General features: G+C 53.6%; 1 protein-coding gene across 1 annotated transcript; it reads right to left on the reverse strand.

Annotated features, from left to right (window-relative positions):
• Nucleotides 1-4034: 4034 nt before the first annotated feature.
• On the reverse strand, nucleotides 4035-10967 carry LOC143169263 (myosin light chain, embryonic). The gene is made up of 7 exons (XM_076356555.1): nucleotides 10842-10967; nucleotides 9958-9985; nucleotides 7392-7541; nucleotides 6647-6820; nucleotides 6153-6230; nucleotides 5414-5457; nucleotides 4035-4291 (listed from the first exon to the last, which is right to left on the reverse strand). Exons 1-6 carry the CDS (start codon nucleotides 10938-10940, stop codon nucleotides 5429-5431), a joined length of 558 nt encoding a protein of 185 aa, XP_076212670.1. The 5' UTR covers nucleotides 10941-10967; the 3' UTR covers nucleotides 4035-4291; nucleotides 5414-5428.
• Nucleotides 10968-12284: the final 1317 nt, after the last annotated feature.

Genomic DNA, 12284 nt, shown 5'->3' on the forward strand with positions numbered 1-12284 from the left:
CGGCCCGGCCCCTGCTCATTTAAACTCCCAGCGACCGTTACCGGGGCAGGCGGCGGGGAGGGAAGGAACGAGGCCAGCCAAGCGCCGAGTCCGCCCGAAGCTGGCGGCGGAAACACCCGAACCGTCTGCCGGAAATACCCGAAGCTCCAGGCGGAAAGAGCCGAGCGCCGACGGAGAACAGCTGGGAAAGCCCCCTCGTCAGCCAGGCGGAAGCGCCTCGGCCGACGGAGCCGCCCGAGCGCGGCCGGAGATAGCCGAGCCGAGCGGTGCGGCGAGCGGGGCGGGAGGGAGCGGGCCCGACGGCGGCGCCGGGGCGCTGAGGGACCCTGGCCTCCCCTCGGTGCCCGTGAGCACCGGCACGGCAGCGTACACGGGCCGGCTGAGGGAGGGAATACGGAGCCCCGCAGTTCTGTCCCTCACAGCGGGGCGGGTGGCGGCTGCCTCAGGCCCTCAGCGCTGGCACCCGGCGTGAGGGGGTGCGGTGAAACCCCCTCCGGGGCCTGGGGCTCGTCCCTCAGAGCGCCTTTGCACCCATGCAAGGTAGAAACTTGCACTTTGTACCAAAAAACGGGGCTCTGGGGTGTCCTGGCTGCAGCGGCCTGTCGGGAACCCCTGGCATCCCTCACGGTGCTGGACCGTGGTCTTGTCTCCCGCCATAACCGGAGGCCTGCTGTGTGCTGTGTCAGCCCGGCCCCTGGTGCTGGGCTTCAGCTGGTGGTTCCCTTGTCTCTGCTCCCAGTGTAGGGGATCAGCGCGGCACAGGTCCTGCCCCCGTCATTGACAGGGGAGTCCTGAGGTGGTGTGCTGCCAGCTCTCCCCAGGTAGGTACAGGCAGGAGTAAAATGGGCAGATTGGGGTACCGGGGCAAGGGGGGTAATTTGACAATTACAACTTGAATCTGCAGGTGCCAGTTCGTCTTGACGTCTCCCAGCACAGAGAGAGCTCTCTTCCCTTCCCAAAAGGATGGAATAAAGATGCACAACTAAACTTCAATTTATTAAAAATACTGACCTATTAATAGTCATCTGCAACTATTAGAGGCCGTCCTCCAAATCCCTCCACGGGCTTCCTGTAATACAACAACCACATAACACCACCCCCAGCACATGCATGCACACCTACACACAGACTCTATGCTCTCTCCTGCTCCTTCCAATACCTTTTTTGCACTTGCACTCAGCTGCCTGAAGGACGGATCCAGGCACTGCCTGATGTGCTGCTGAGCACTGCAGAGCACATGTGGGAGCAGGAGGCTGCATCTTTACGTGAGAATAAAAGCTGCGTGTGTGGTGCTTATGTTGAAAAGTTGCGTGTAGAGCAGGAGGGCTTGGCCTGCCTGCTTCCCCACTCTTTACACGTCTTTCTCCGCATTTCTGAAAAGCGTATTTACAAGTTTGTTATCACTCCAGTAAATCTGCAGGTGTTTGCTTTCAGGGTGTGAGCAGGTTGGCATGGAAAGGCAAAGCTTTCTTCAATCCCTGACCTGAGACAAGTAACAAAATGGGTCACGGAGCAGTGCTTTCCCCCAGGGATGGATACCTGGCTCGCTGTCAGGTCGACCCAAGTCATTTTGCCGAACACGAAGGGTGCAACGAACACGATACAGTGAAGTGTCTGCCTTCCCTAAAGGCCTTTGGCCCCACACATTGACGGTGATGGTGGTGATGTGTGCGTACGTGAGTCTGGGGGTCCGAGGGAGCCTTTCCAGGAGCACAGTCCGTACTCATCATCCTCATCCCGATCTCGCTGCCCTGCTGTGTGCTGCTGATAACTCCTCAGGATGAAAGCTGGGCTCCATCTGTCTCTTCCATTTCACAGGGCTCAGCACTAACTCTCCTGACATCCAGACCATCTTTGGTATGAGTCTCTGTCTTATCACAGCCTGAGGAGACACAGCCATAGGCTCCCCTTAGAGTGGGGGGGTTATTTTTACCTCTTTTCAGAGTCCCCTGGACTCCAAGTAAAGTGTCTGAACTATAAAAGGACAGAGTGTTGACTATTGTCTTGGGACATCTCGATTTATAGAGATGCCTCCAGTCCTGAAATGCAGGTCTGCGTGTGGGGCTCACTTATGGGTGTCCACAGATGCTTTTTATAAATGTCTGTGGGACTAAAACTGCCTCCTCCCTGGGATCCTCAGCTTTTCCAGAGGAGAAGGCAGGGCATGAAGGCACGTGTAGAGGTATACAGCTATAGAGATACAGAGGTATATACTGTGCCTGTTCGAGTGCGTCATTCCAACCTGCTTTGGTACAATTCAGCTCCGCTTTATCCTAAAGAGACAGAACAGGTCCCCAAAGGGAAGCATGGCTGGCTGTTACCCTGAGGGTGCTTCAAAGGCTGGATTTCACAGCCCTCGTGTTGTTCTCTAGTTCTCTCCATCGTTTTCCACTGCTCTCTTTCTGTCTGTCTCTTTGGAAGAGTCTCTTTGTTTTTAATTTACAGTGTCATTCCTGTCTGCACAGAAGCTGGAGGCTCGAATACAAGGCTTGTACTCCGCGCATAGGAGCGAGAATGCAGCCTCTTGGCTTGCCAGGGCAGGAATATCACAGCTAGCAGGGCCCTCAGCCTCTGCTATGGATTTCCTCTGCAAGTTTGGGCAGGTCCCCTGCCTCTCCTCTGCTCGGTTCCTCTCTGCAACAGCACGTTCCTCTGCAGGAGTCAGTGCCACGGTGGTGGCAAGGGCAAACGTGACCCCGGAGTGAGTGTGCAGCAAGCAGCGTCCTCTCTCACCCTGTCACCGTGGTCCTTTAACAGGTTAAAACACAGATAGTATATTAAAGATGCGAGATGCCCACATTCTCCCTAATGGAAGCTGTAGAAATACCACAGACAGAAGCTAAAATCTAATCTTGCATCTATAAACAGCTTATGTTGCTTTTTATGAGCATTTGAATCAAGCAGTGGGAATTGAAAGCAGCTGTTACTCAGTCACTGCACAGAAACGAGCAAGTGGCAGCTGAAGTCAACCACATCGGAGCAAAACGCCTTCAATTTCTAGTCAAAGTCACAGAGCTAGAACATTGGAAGAAGGAACAAATCAAAGAAAAGCGTTTTCTGCTCCCAGGTGTTCTGCTGATGGCAGGGCTGAGTTATCTGTCATGAATTATTCATCACTTCTGATGATGCTATGATGATTTTTTTTGCAGGTAGGAAGAGGCAGAGAGCCGCCAGCTTGCATCGCACAGCCCCCAGACAGCTTCTGGCCGCAAACGCGCCGTCTGCCTGGAGAGGAACTGTCCAGGGAGCCCTGTCCTGGCTGGGCTCCATCCCAGGCAGGACGCTACCCGCACCCCAGGGACCTGCCATCCCGTGCCGTGAGGGTGGAGGTTCGACCTGGCCCAGAAATACCCATCGCTTCCCCATTTTCCTTCCCCCTTGCTGATTCATCAGGATTCAACTTCCTGGAAACCACCCTTCAAAACTAGACTTTTGGACCTGTCAATGATACAGAAAAAAGAATGGTTTTAATGTTTTCTCCAATGTTTTTGGTTTTTTAAAGGGCCTCTGGCCTTTTTTGGCTGGGACAGGCAGCGCGTTGATGAAGGAGAGGTGCCTGCTGGTCTCTCCTGTGACAGGGACAGTGGCAGGGCCAAGCAGGTCCCTCTTTGCTCCACGGAGCAGTTCAGCCGGGACCTGGAGGGAATGCTCATGGGGCAGCATGTTGTAGGGTAGATGGGCTACAGGTCCAAAAAAGGGCTGGTTTTAGGGCAGAGAGGTGGTGAAGAACCTCCTAAGAACAGGGTGTCCGTTTGATGCAACCTGTCCCTCATTCTCACTTTGCTCCAGGCCTACCTACCTCCATCAGCAGGACATGGCCAGACTGCAGTCCAGCTCCTGGACCGAAGGTGGGGTGATGAACAAAGACCCTCACCCCCAAGTCTGAACTCCTCCCTCACATCTAGCGGTCATAAAACCTGCCTTGTTCCCCTCTCTGTGGGATCATCCTGCCATCTCCGATTGCTGGTGGAGACCGAGGGGTCTCCTCCATCTACCGCTTCAATGAGTAGTCCAAAGCCAAAGCAGAGATACCATTTAAGGGAGGAAGGAATGAAATTTAATGAGCCAAATGTCACAGGAAAATGCCAAAAAGAATAACTTAAGGTTTAAAACCAAGTTGCAGATGTCTCATTGTATACCGAGGCTTAGGCACACACACGTGGAGGCCAACTCTTCATGGTGGCCCATGCGGAACATCTCTGCAGATAGGCGACATCCAGGGAGGAAGGGACATGGATGGAGGAATCTCGCTGTTCGTGGTGCTCGGGTGGGTTCAAACATTTCCGAGAGCCTGGGAGACAAGCATGAGAGGGCTTAACGCGATGAATCTTTGAGACGAGAGTGCTCCTTCTCAGATGAACCCAAAATGTCAATAGCCGCAATTCCACACCATTAAAAAAACAGTGTTTCATGCAAATAGTTTTGTGTAGAATTAAATCTCCCTGGCAGCGTTTGCCACCTAACCACCTGTATTACTGAGCTGATGAACAGGTACTGGAGAGAAATGAATTAAAAACAAGATAAAAAGGATGCTGAACATTCAAAGTTCAGACTTCTGTCTGCCTCCGTTTTAACCTTCTGATGTTTAAAGAGATTTGTAGAGGGCAAAAAAGAAGAGATTTTTAAATGTTTAATTTGTGTATTTAGCAGTACCTGAAGGTCATTTTTTCTTCTTTTTTTTTTTGCCTGCTGCCTTTCACACAGCTGAGGAGAGGGAAAATGTTTAAGAAAAGTAAGCGAGATAACGAAACCATAAGAAACTGGCAGGGGAGACTCTGGCCAGCTCTTAGAAATTTGGATTTTCTTTTAAATTGAATAGATTTCTGAGGGATAGTTCACCCGAAAAGAAACGTGTTTCTCTGTTTTCCTCAGGCAGACTTAGAGGTACACAAAAAGCTTAACAAGCATCCATGGTACATTTTCCATATTCCTTCTAATGTTAGTGGGAATGTTGCTATTTCTTAAGTTATTAGCACGGTAGTATAGAAATTTCCTCACTAAGTACTTAGTATTTTCTTAGCATCAAGTAATTCACTGCTGCAAGATTTTAAATATTTATTTCCACCGGCTGCTGTTTGATGACCACCTGAGCTCCTGGTGGGTTAGAAAATGTACCACCATAAACGACACCAACCTCTTTCTTTCCGAGCAGAGAATCACCACAATTAACCGGACCACGACTGACAGTCACAGGGCTGACGCTGTCCCGATAAATTTTAAACGGCGCGAGTTACAAATGAGGTTCGTTATCATGAACACAGCTTTTTGTGCTTTCAGAGCTGGGATTATTCCTGTGGCATTAGTCCACTGCAGGGTTGCCTGTGGGGTTTGGGTTTTGGTTCCTCTGCCCCTGGCTGTTACATGCAGGATTTCCAATTTCAGAGTAAGCAGCAGGAGACCCTGATAAACTCACCTGAAGTTTCTTCTTTCAGCCAGACATGATGTGCTTGACAAAAGCTGAGGAGGAAATGAGAAATGAGAGCATGAGAGGTCAAAACATGCTGTGAGCTGTGGTGGGGCGGGCAGAGAGGCAGCTGAGGGTACCCCCAGCCCGGGGCACCCCAGGGATGAAGGGGATGTGCTCTGCCAGGACTGAGATTTCTCCTTCTGTTCCCACCTTTCGCATGCCATCCCAAACTTGGTTAGAGTGATACCAAACCCCTCTTGGAGACGAGCCGGTACCGCTGTCCCCAGTTTTCTGAGGCCAAGGGAAATGGGTACCCTCTTCTCCTCAATGCTCTCCAGTTTTAGGGGTTCCCAGATTTAACCACCCCCTATGCCAGGTTTTCACCCTCTTGGAGCCACGAGCGATCTGGGTCTCCAAATGTTCCCAATTAGCCTCTGCTGCGAAAGATGCTGGCTTCGTTTATTTTTGATAGCTTACAATAAAACAGTGCCAAAATTGGGGATAAAACAGTCCTGAAACCCTTGGAAACATGCTGTCTTCAGCTGCTTTTACTGGAAGTCACTGGCACAACCATGTTGTTCCCACCCCAGCTGACATGTCTCACAGCTCTCCTCAGAGAAGCTTTGGAGGGTGGTCCACACCTCCCTCTCGGTGATCACCAATGTCCTCACAGAGGACAAGTTTTGCTCCCTAAGACAAGATCACCATGTCTGAGATGGCCCCGGTAGGAATCTCTTGCTCCTACCTTCATAGTTGATACAGCCATTGGCATCTTCTTGCCCTGCCATGAGCTGCTCCACCTCGCTTTCCGTCATCTTCTCCCCTGGGAGAGGAGGACATAGAGGTGAGGGAAAGGGTTCTCAGCCCGCCAGGACCTTCCTGTCCTTCGTCCAGAGAGCCAAATCCACCAGAGGAAGGAAAAGGAGATTAAAAAGGAGCTGTGCACCACTACACACTGGGAAGTGCTGGTGGGAGATTGTGGAGAGAGGACCAAGGTGCAACGGTTGCCTGATAGTTGAGGGTGTTACGGGCTCTCCATCTCACCTGGATCATGCATGCAGCTGTGGCAGGGAAAAGGCCACACATTCAGGAGCCATTCGCTCTTACAAAAGCCTACGAGCAGCAGAATAAAAAGGGTCTTTCCGACGTGTGAGACCAGCAAACTAACCCGAGCCGTTTGCCCAGGAAGAGCTCAGGGGTGGCCTGTGCCCTGCTCCCCTCCCCAGGGCCAGCCCGTACCCAGCGTGACCAGCACGTGGCGCAGCTCGGCCCCCATCACCATGCCGTTGCCCTCCTTGTCGAAGACACGCAGCCCTTCCACAAAGTCCTCGAAGGTGCCCTGCTCCTTGTTGCGGGTGAAGTGCTGCAGGATGGGGAGGAAGGTCTCGAAGTCCAGCATCTTTGTGTTCATTTCTGGAAGGGGAGGAGGAGATGGGGTCAGAGATTAGCTTCACTGGGCTGAAGTCAGCCTCTGAGGACCTCCTGCTTAACCTTCCTGGTCTCATTTCCATCTAAGTACAGGGGAGAATGGTGCCAGCGCCACAAAGTGATGGGACTATTAGTATATTATACTTGAGATGGGAAGATCCATATGAGGAATAAAGTATTAACATCTGGGGACTGCACACAGACTGCTGATATCAGCCAAAAATTAAAACCAGCAGGTAGGTCCTCTGCCACCAAGGCAATGCAGCTGCACTGGGACTGGTCAGGTTACACCAGTTTGCACCAGCTCAGGATATGGTCTGCTAAGCATCACTTGCCACCATCCCCAGCTGAGGACAGCCTATCCCTTACGTCAGCCATGGTACGGGGAGGGGGAGTGAAGGAATTTTGCAGGAATGAAGCCTCTCTGCGTCATTTCCTTCCCAATTCCTTCATCTTGCAGGGCTGTTCCTACAGGGGATGTAATCCTTCATTTGCTGCCAGGAAGCACAGGGATTGCGTGTCCCACCCTGTCCCCACTGCCCCGGTTTGCTGTCACCTTCTGGTTTGGGCTTGCCCAGCACCTTCAGGACCTCCGCGTTGGTGGGGTTGTGACCGAGCGCCCGTAGGACGTCCCCGCACTGCGCGTAGGTGATCTGCATAGCTCCCGTGGGCGTCCGGTCAAACAGGCTGAAGGCTTCTTTGAACTCTGCGGGGAAGAAGAGCTCAGATGTCCTCTGCCATGCTGGCCCCATTTCCCACCCCACTGGGAGCGAGTCCTGCCTGGTGGGCAAGGAAAGGATGGACACGTGCGTGGCGGGTGCCCTCTGCACCCGTCACTGCTGCGCAGGGCAGGCAGCCCTGTGCTAGCTTGAGCAACGAGCCACCAAAGCTTGCCAGACTCCTTCAACGAGTTGCTCAGCTTCTCGAGCAGGTTTTGCCACCCGTGAGGAGCTGGCTGGACGAATCCTGCTGGGATTCCTGCACCACCTTGCGCTGGCAGCACCGGCTGCAGGTGCAGGCTGCTGTTTCCGCTGCAGAACATCCCCTTTGCTATTCCCCTTTTCGACTCGGGCCTCCTGAGGACCCCGTGACCGTCCCACTGCACTCCCATGACACCTGCAACACGCTGTCTGCTCTGCTGGCATCCCCCCAGCCCCAGCCAGGCAGACACAGCACGGCATTGCTCGTGTTTGGGGAAGGGAGACCGTGTCCACCCCAGCCTTGCAGACCACATGTCATGCCAACCCTACTTGGAAGGACATGGGAGATTCATTTCCAAGCTTGCTCCCGTAAATTATCGTGCCATTAAGCGTCACATTTTACCTGGAGAAAGGAGGCCTAAATTAGGAACAATTAAGGATCTCTTTCCTTCTGTGTGTGATGCTTTTTAAATTCCTGACCTGCTGCTGGATTCTCTCTTTAATCCCAATGTTGGCTACATGGACAACCATGGTCCTGCAGCTGCTCAGAGCCTGGTTTCTGCCTCTCGCTTCCACCCAGAAGATCTTCTCCACTACAACAGGCTCCTCACTGCTGTCGAGGTGCAGAATGTGGGAAACCAGTCCTCCAGGAACCCCCCCAAGTCCTTACCCTCCTCCTCCACAGGCAAGCCAAAGACCCCGAGGGTGGTGGCTGGCACCTGCCTCTCCAGCTGCTCCACGCAGGCAGTGAGATGGTGGTTTTCCTGCAGCAGATGCTCACACGCTTCTGGATTTCATCCTGCTGCCTCCAGGCCAGCAAGTCCACCTGAGCAGTTGACTGGCCCAAGCAGGTAATCAGCCTTTCCAGCCTGTCCACATGAACGCTCAGAGTTGTGAGTTTCTTGTCCATGGCGCTAATGAATTCATCTTCTTCATGATGTCCAGCAATAGCTCGCTCAAAGCAGAGCTGCTGCTCTTCCTACTGTTGGGTGAGATGAAACAATCGTGGTCTCCACGTGGAGATAGAGATGTCATGGTCTGGTAGGCATTGCCTTGGGTTTGGTGGGAATCCTTGCCCAGGGCTTTGGGTTTGCTCCATTTTCTATTTGGCATCTTTATATCTTCTGCTGAGCCTCACCGTCCCCTGGACCTGTCCCCACAATGTCCATGCCGTGTCCCTGTAGTCCTGTCCACGGTCCCCCCCAGCACCTTGGGGTGCTGCTGTTATCCCGCTTGACCTCACAGTGGCTCCATCTCTGCAGGTGAGATCCCTCCATCTGGCTCTGGGGGGGATCCAGGGAGGACATCACCGCCTGCGAGTCAAGAGGCACCACTACGAGGGCGCTCAGTGATGTCCACCTGGAGCCACGGGAGCATGTCACATGCTTTGGGATGTCGCTGCAGGTTAAATCCAAATATCTTTGCATTTTAACTTGCTCACAGTTCCACTGGCTCTCATTTCTCCTTTCAAAAGCTGGTTTGGGGGCCGAGCCCGCAGGACACTGGGTCTCCTCCTCCCAGTATTCCCACCAGGATCTGCCCTCAGATCTTATACCTTCCCTAGTCCGTACAGAGGCATTAAAACTGCCTGTGGAGAGATGAGAAATCCCAATCCCAGCTCAGCCCCTCGGCATGGGGCTGTCCCCGCATCGCCAGAGACTGCTCCTCCCGTGCAAATCCCAGACTTTGAACCAGGCTGCATCTCTCACCATGAATGGAAAAATACCTTTTCCCTGCCAGGCTCTGAAGCTGGGATTATCCTTTTCGACTGGGGCACCCTCAGTGCAGAGCAAGGAGCCAGGATCCATTCACTGCTCCCGACAGCCCGGCGTTGCAGTCCCAGCTAAATCCCTGCACTGGTTCCCACTCCCCTCCGGCATTGCTCCTATCTCCATCTCCTCTCCTGCCTCCTCCCTTCCCACCAGTGCTCTTCCCCATCTCCTTACCAGCCCGATGCTGGTCGGGGACATGAACTTTCTGATTTCATATGTCCCTTCTACCTGCTAGGAAACCTCACGAGCCCGTCCTGGAGGATGAGCAGCGTGTTGGGGGGAATGGGGTACCCGGATCCTGCTGGGCTTTCCCCCAGGAGCGGATTTGACGTGTTGGGCCTCAGCTCTCGTGTCTGCTGCGAAAAATTACCTGGAAAAAGGACTCCCCATTTCTAACGCCATCTCTGGGAGAAGGTGAATCTGCACTTACCTTCGATCTGCTCTGCAGTGAATTCAATCTGTTGGGAGAAGAGAACAGAGCCGGGCATGAGGGCTGGGTTACTGCTGGGGGTAACGAAGGGGCTCTCCTCTGCGTTTGAACATCTCCCTCCCCAGGCTTCGCAGCCTGCTCGGGGTGGGGAGCTGTATCCATGCCGCGTCTGGCCGTGCCGTGCCCGGGAGCGCTCCTGCTCTCGCTGTGGAGCCGAGATCCCTGCGGAAAGCGCAGCTGGCAGCAGCGCAGCAGGCAAGGGGTGGGCAGGCAGCGGGGATGCTCAGACCACAGGGGCTGTTTTGGGTGGAAAGGATGTTATTTCAAGGCTTGATCCGTAGTTCAAGTGATTAAACAGCCTCCGTGCTGAGCCTGCTATTAACAACTCTCCCACCACAGCTCTGGCTTAAAAATGTAACTATATCCTGGGGAATCACGGAAAAAGTGAGCTCCCGTTGTAGAGACTTGGATAAAAGATGCTTTCATGAGGAGGAGACAACGCAGGCGGCAAAATACTTTAGGATGGAGACAGTGGGTGGCAGAAAAGCTTTTTAATGCTGCCGGGGCCCCGACACAGCGTCCCAGCCAGGAGCTGTGGGGCGTTTGACTCCACAGCCGGAGCTCTGGGCAGCAGCGTCCCAGTGTGAGTGCGAAGCAGTTTCCTTGGGTGAGTGCTGTGCAGGGCTGGACGGGGGAAGATTGAAACACCACCCCAGCGCGGACAGCATCACTCCCAGCCCGCTGCATCAATGCAATCTGATAATTTTCCCTCCCAGCCCTGGCTCTCAGCCTGGCTAACGCCGTTCGTGTGGTGCATTGCATTGCCCGTGCCTGGCAGATGACAGGCACGAAGAAAGACGGTGATGTCTTCATTCCTCACTCACCTTCACACTCTTGGGATCGAAGGCAGGCTCTCTGGGTGGCTCCGGGGCTGGAGCTGGTTTGGCTGCTTCCTTCTTTGGGTCGGGTTTCTTGAGCGGCATCACGCTGGGTCTTTGCAAAGGTGCAGGGATGAGTCCTGCTGCCCAGCGAAGCAACCGAACGGAGGGATGAAAGGCAAAGTCTGCTCCTTCCGTTATATACGGAGCCCTGTCCTCACCCCGGAGGGGCAGGCCAGCTGCTGGAGCAACTGCTACTTACTATAAAAGGAAGAAAACTCAAACGAGAGGGGCCCCAACTTGACAATTGCCCGTTGTCATCGGCTCCCGGCGCAGCAAAGCCACCAGCCGCTCCCCCCCCCACCCCCCCCCCAGCCACAAAAGGGGGGACGTCTCCCCCTCCAGCACCTGCACCGGGTGGGCTGCATGGGGGCCGCTTGCTAAATGATCACTGAAAACCTAAACGCGAATGGCCCCGGGTGCCTGGCAAGCAAATAGCAACACGACGGCTGATAAACCTGCCGCGATACCCACGGGAAAAGCGTGTCTGTTTTTAGGCAGGCCTGCAAGGGCAAATGCTGCAGAGCCCTTTTTAAGACCAGGATTTATGAAGTGCTGCTTCAAAGGAGCTCAGTCCTCTCTGAATGATCCCCCCGGCCTCATGCTCAGGGTCTGGTTTGCCCCAATCTCTCCCCAGGGCTGAGCTTGTGCCCTGGAAAAGGCCACGCTGCAGGCGGGAAGCCGTGCACGCCTCCGTCAGGATGGCTAACGAGGGTAATGCAAACGATGGCTAAAGCCAGGCATTTAATTCATCAGCTCAGGACCTTTCACAGCCCTGCACCGCTTGTCCCAGGCATCCCCAAAACTTGCGGGGCAGGGTGGGCGATAGGGTCTCCTTTCGACTCCTCTCCAGGCACCGGGCAGGCTCTGATGGGAGATGCTCCTGCTCTTCCCCCCCTCTCCCAACTGTTTGAAGACCCGCAGAAGAGGCAGCAGAAGTCATCGAGGTTCAGCGTCCCAGAAAATGGGGCTCGAGGGTTACACCGAGACATCCTAAACCATCAACTTAAATACAGCCAGATTGCAACAGAGCACAGGAGAAGGAAAACCCATCCCCAGTTTGCACTGGGGTCCCAGAGCTGCTATTTTGGTAACAGAAATAAATGGGCAAAAATTAATTACAACAGATCAGAGCATCTTCTCTGCTGAGGAAATGCTGCCCAGCCTCATTTCTCCGGCCAGTGCTTGCTTAAATTGGGCTGCAGGGACGGCTGCGAGCCGCTGGGTGGAACAGGATCCTGCAAGATGCTCTTAGTCCTGGTGCGAGAGCTATGAGGTCCTGGTGCTGGCCAGAGTCGGAGCAATTATATTTACACATATATATATACACACACATTATATATGTATGAATTTAAGTTTTGTTTATACATAGATATAGAAAATGCAGTT

This window comes from Aptenodytes patagonicus, chromosome 20 (genome assembly GCF_965638725.1).
Source record: "Aptenodytes patagonicus chromosome 20, bAptPat1.pri.cur, whole genome shotgun sequence".
Classification (NCBI taxonomy): domain Eukaryota; kingdom Metazoa; phylum Chordata; class Aves; order Sphenisciformes; family Spheniscidae; genus Aptenodytes; species Aptenodytes patagonicus.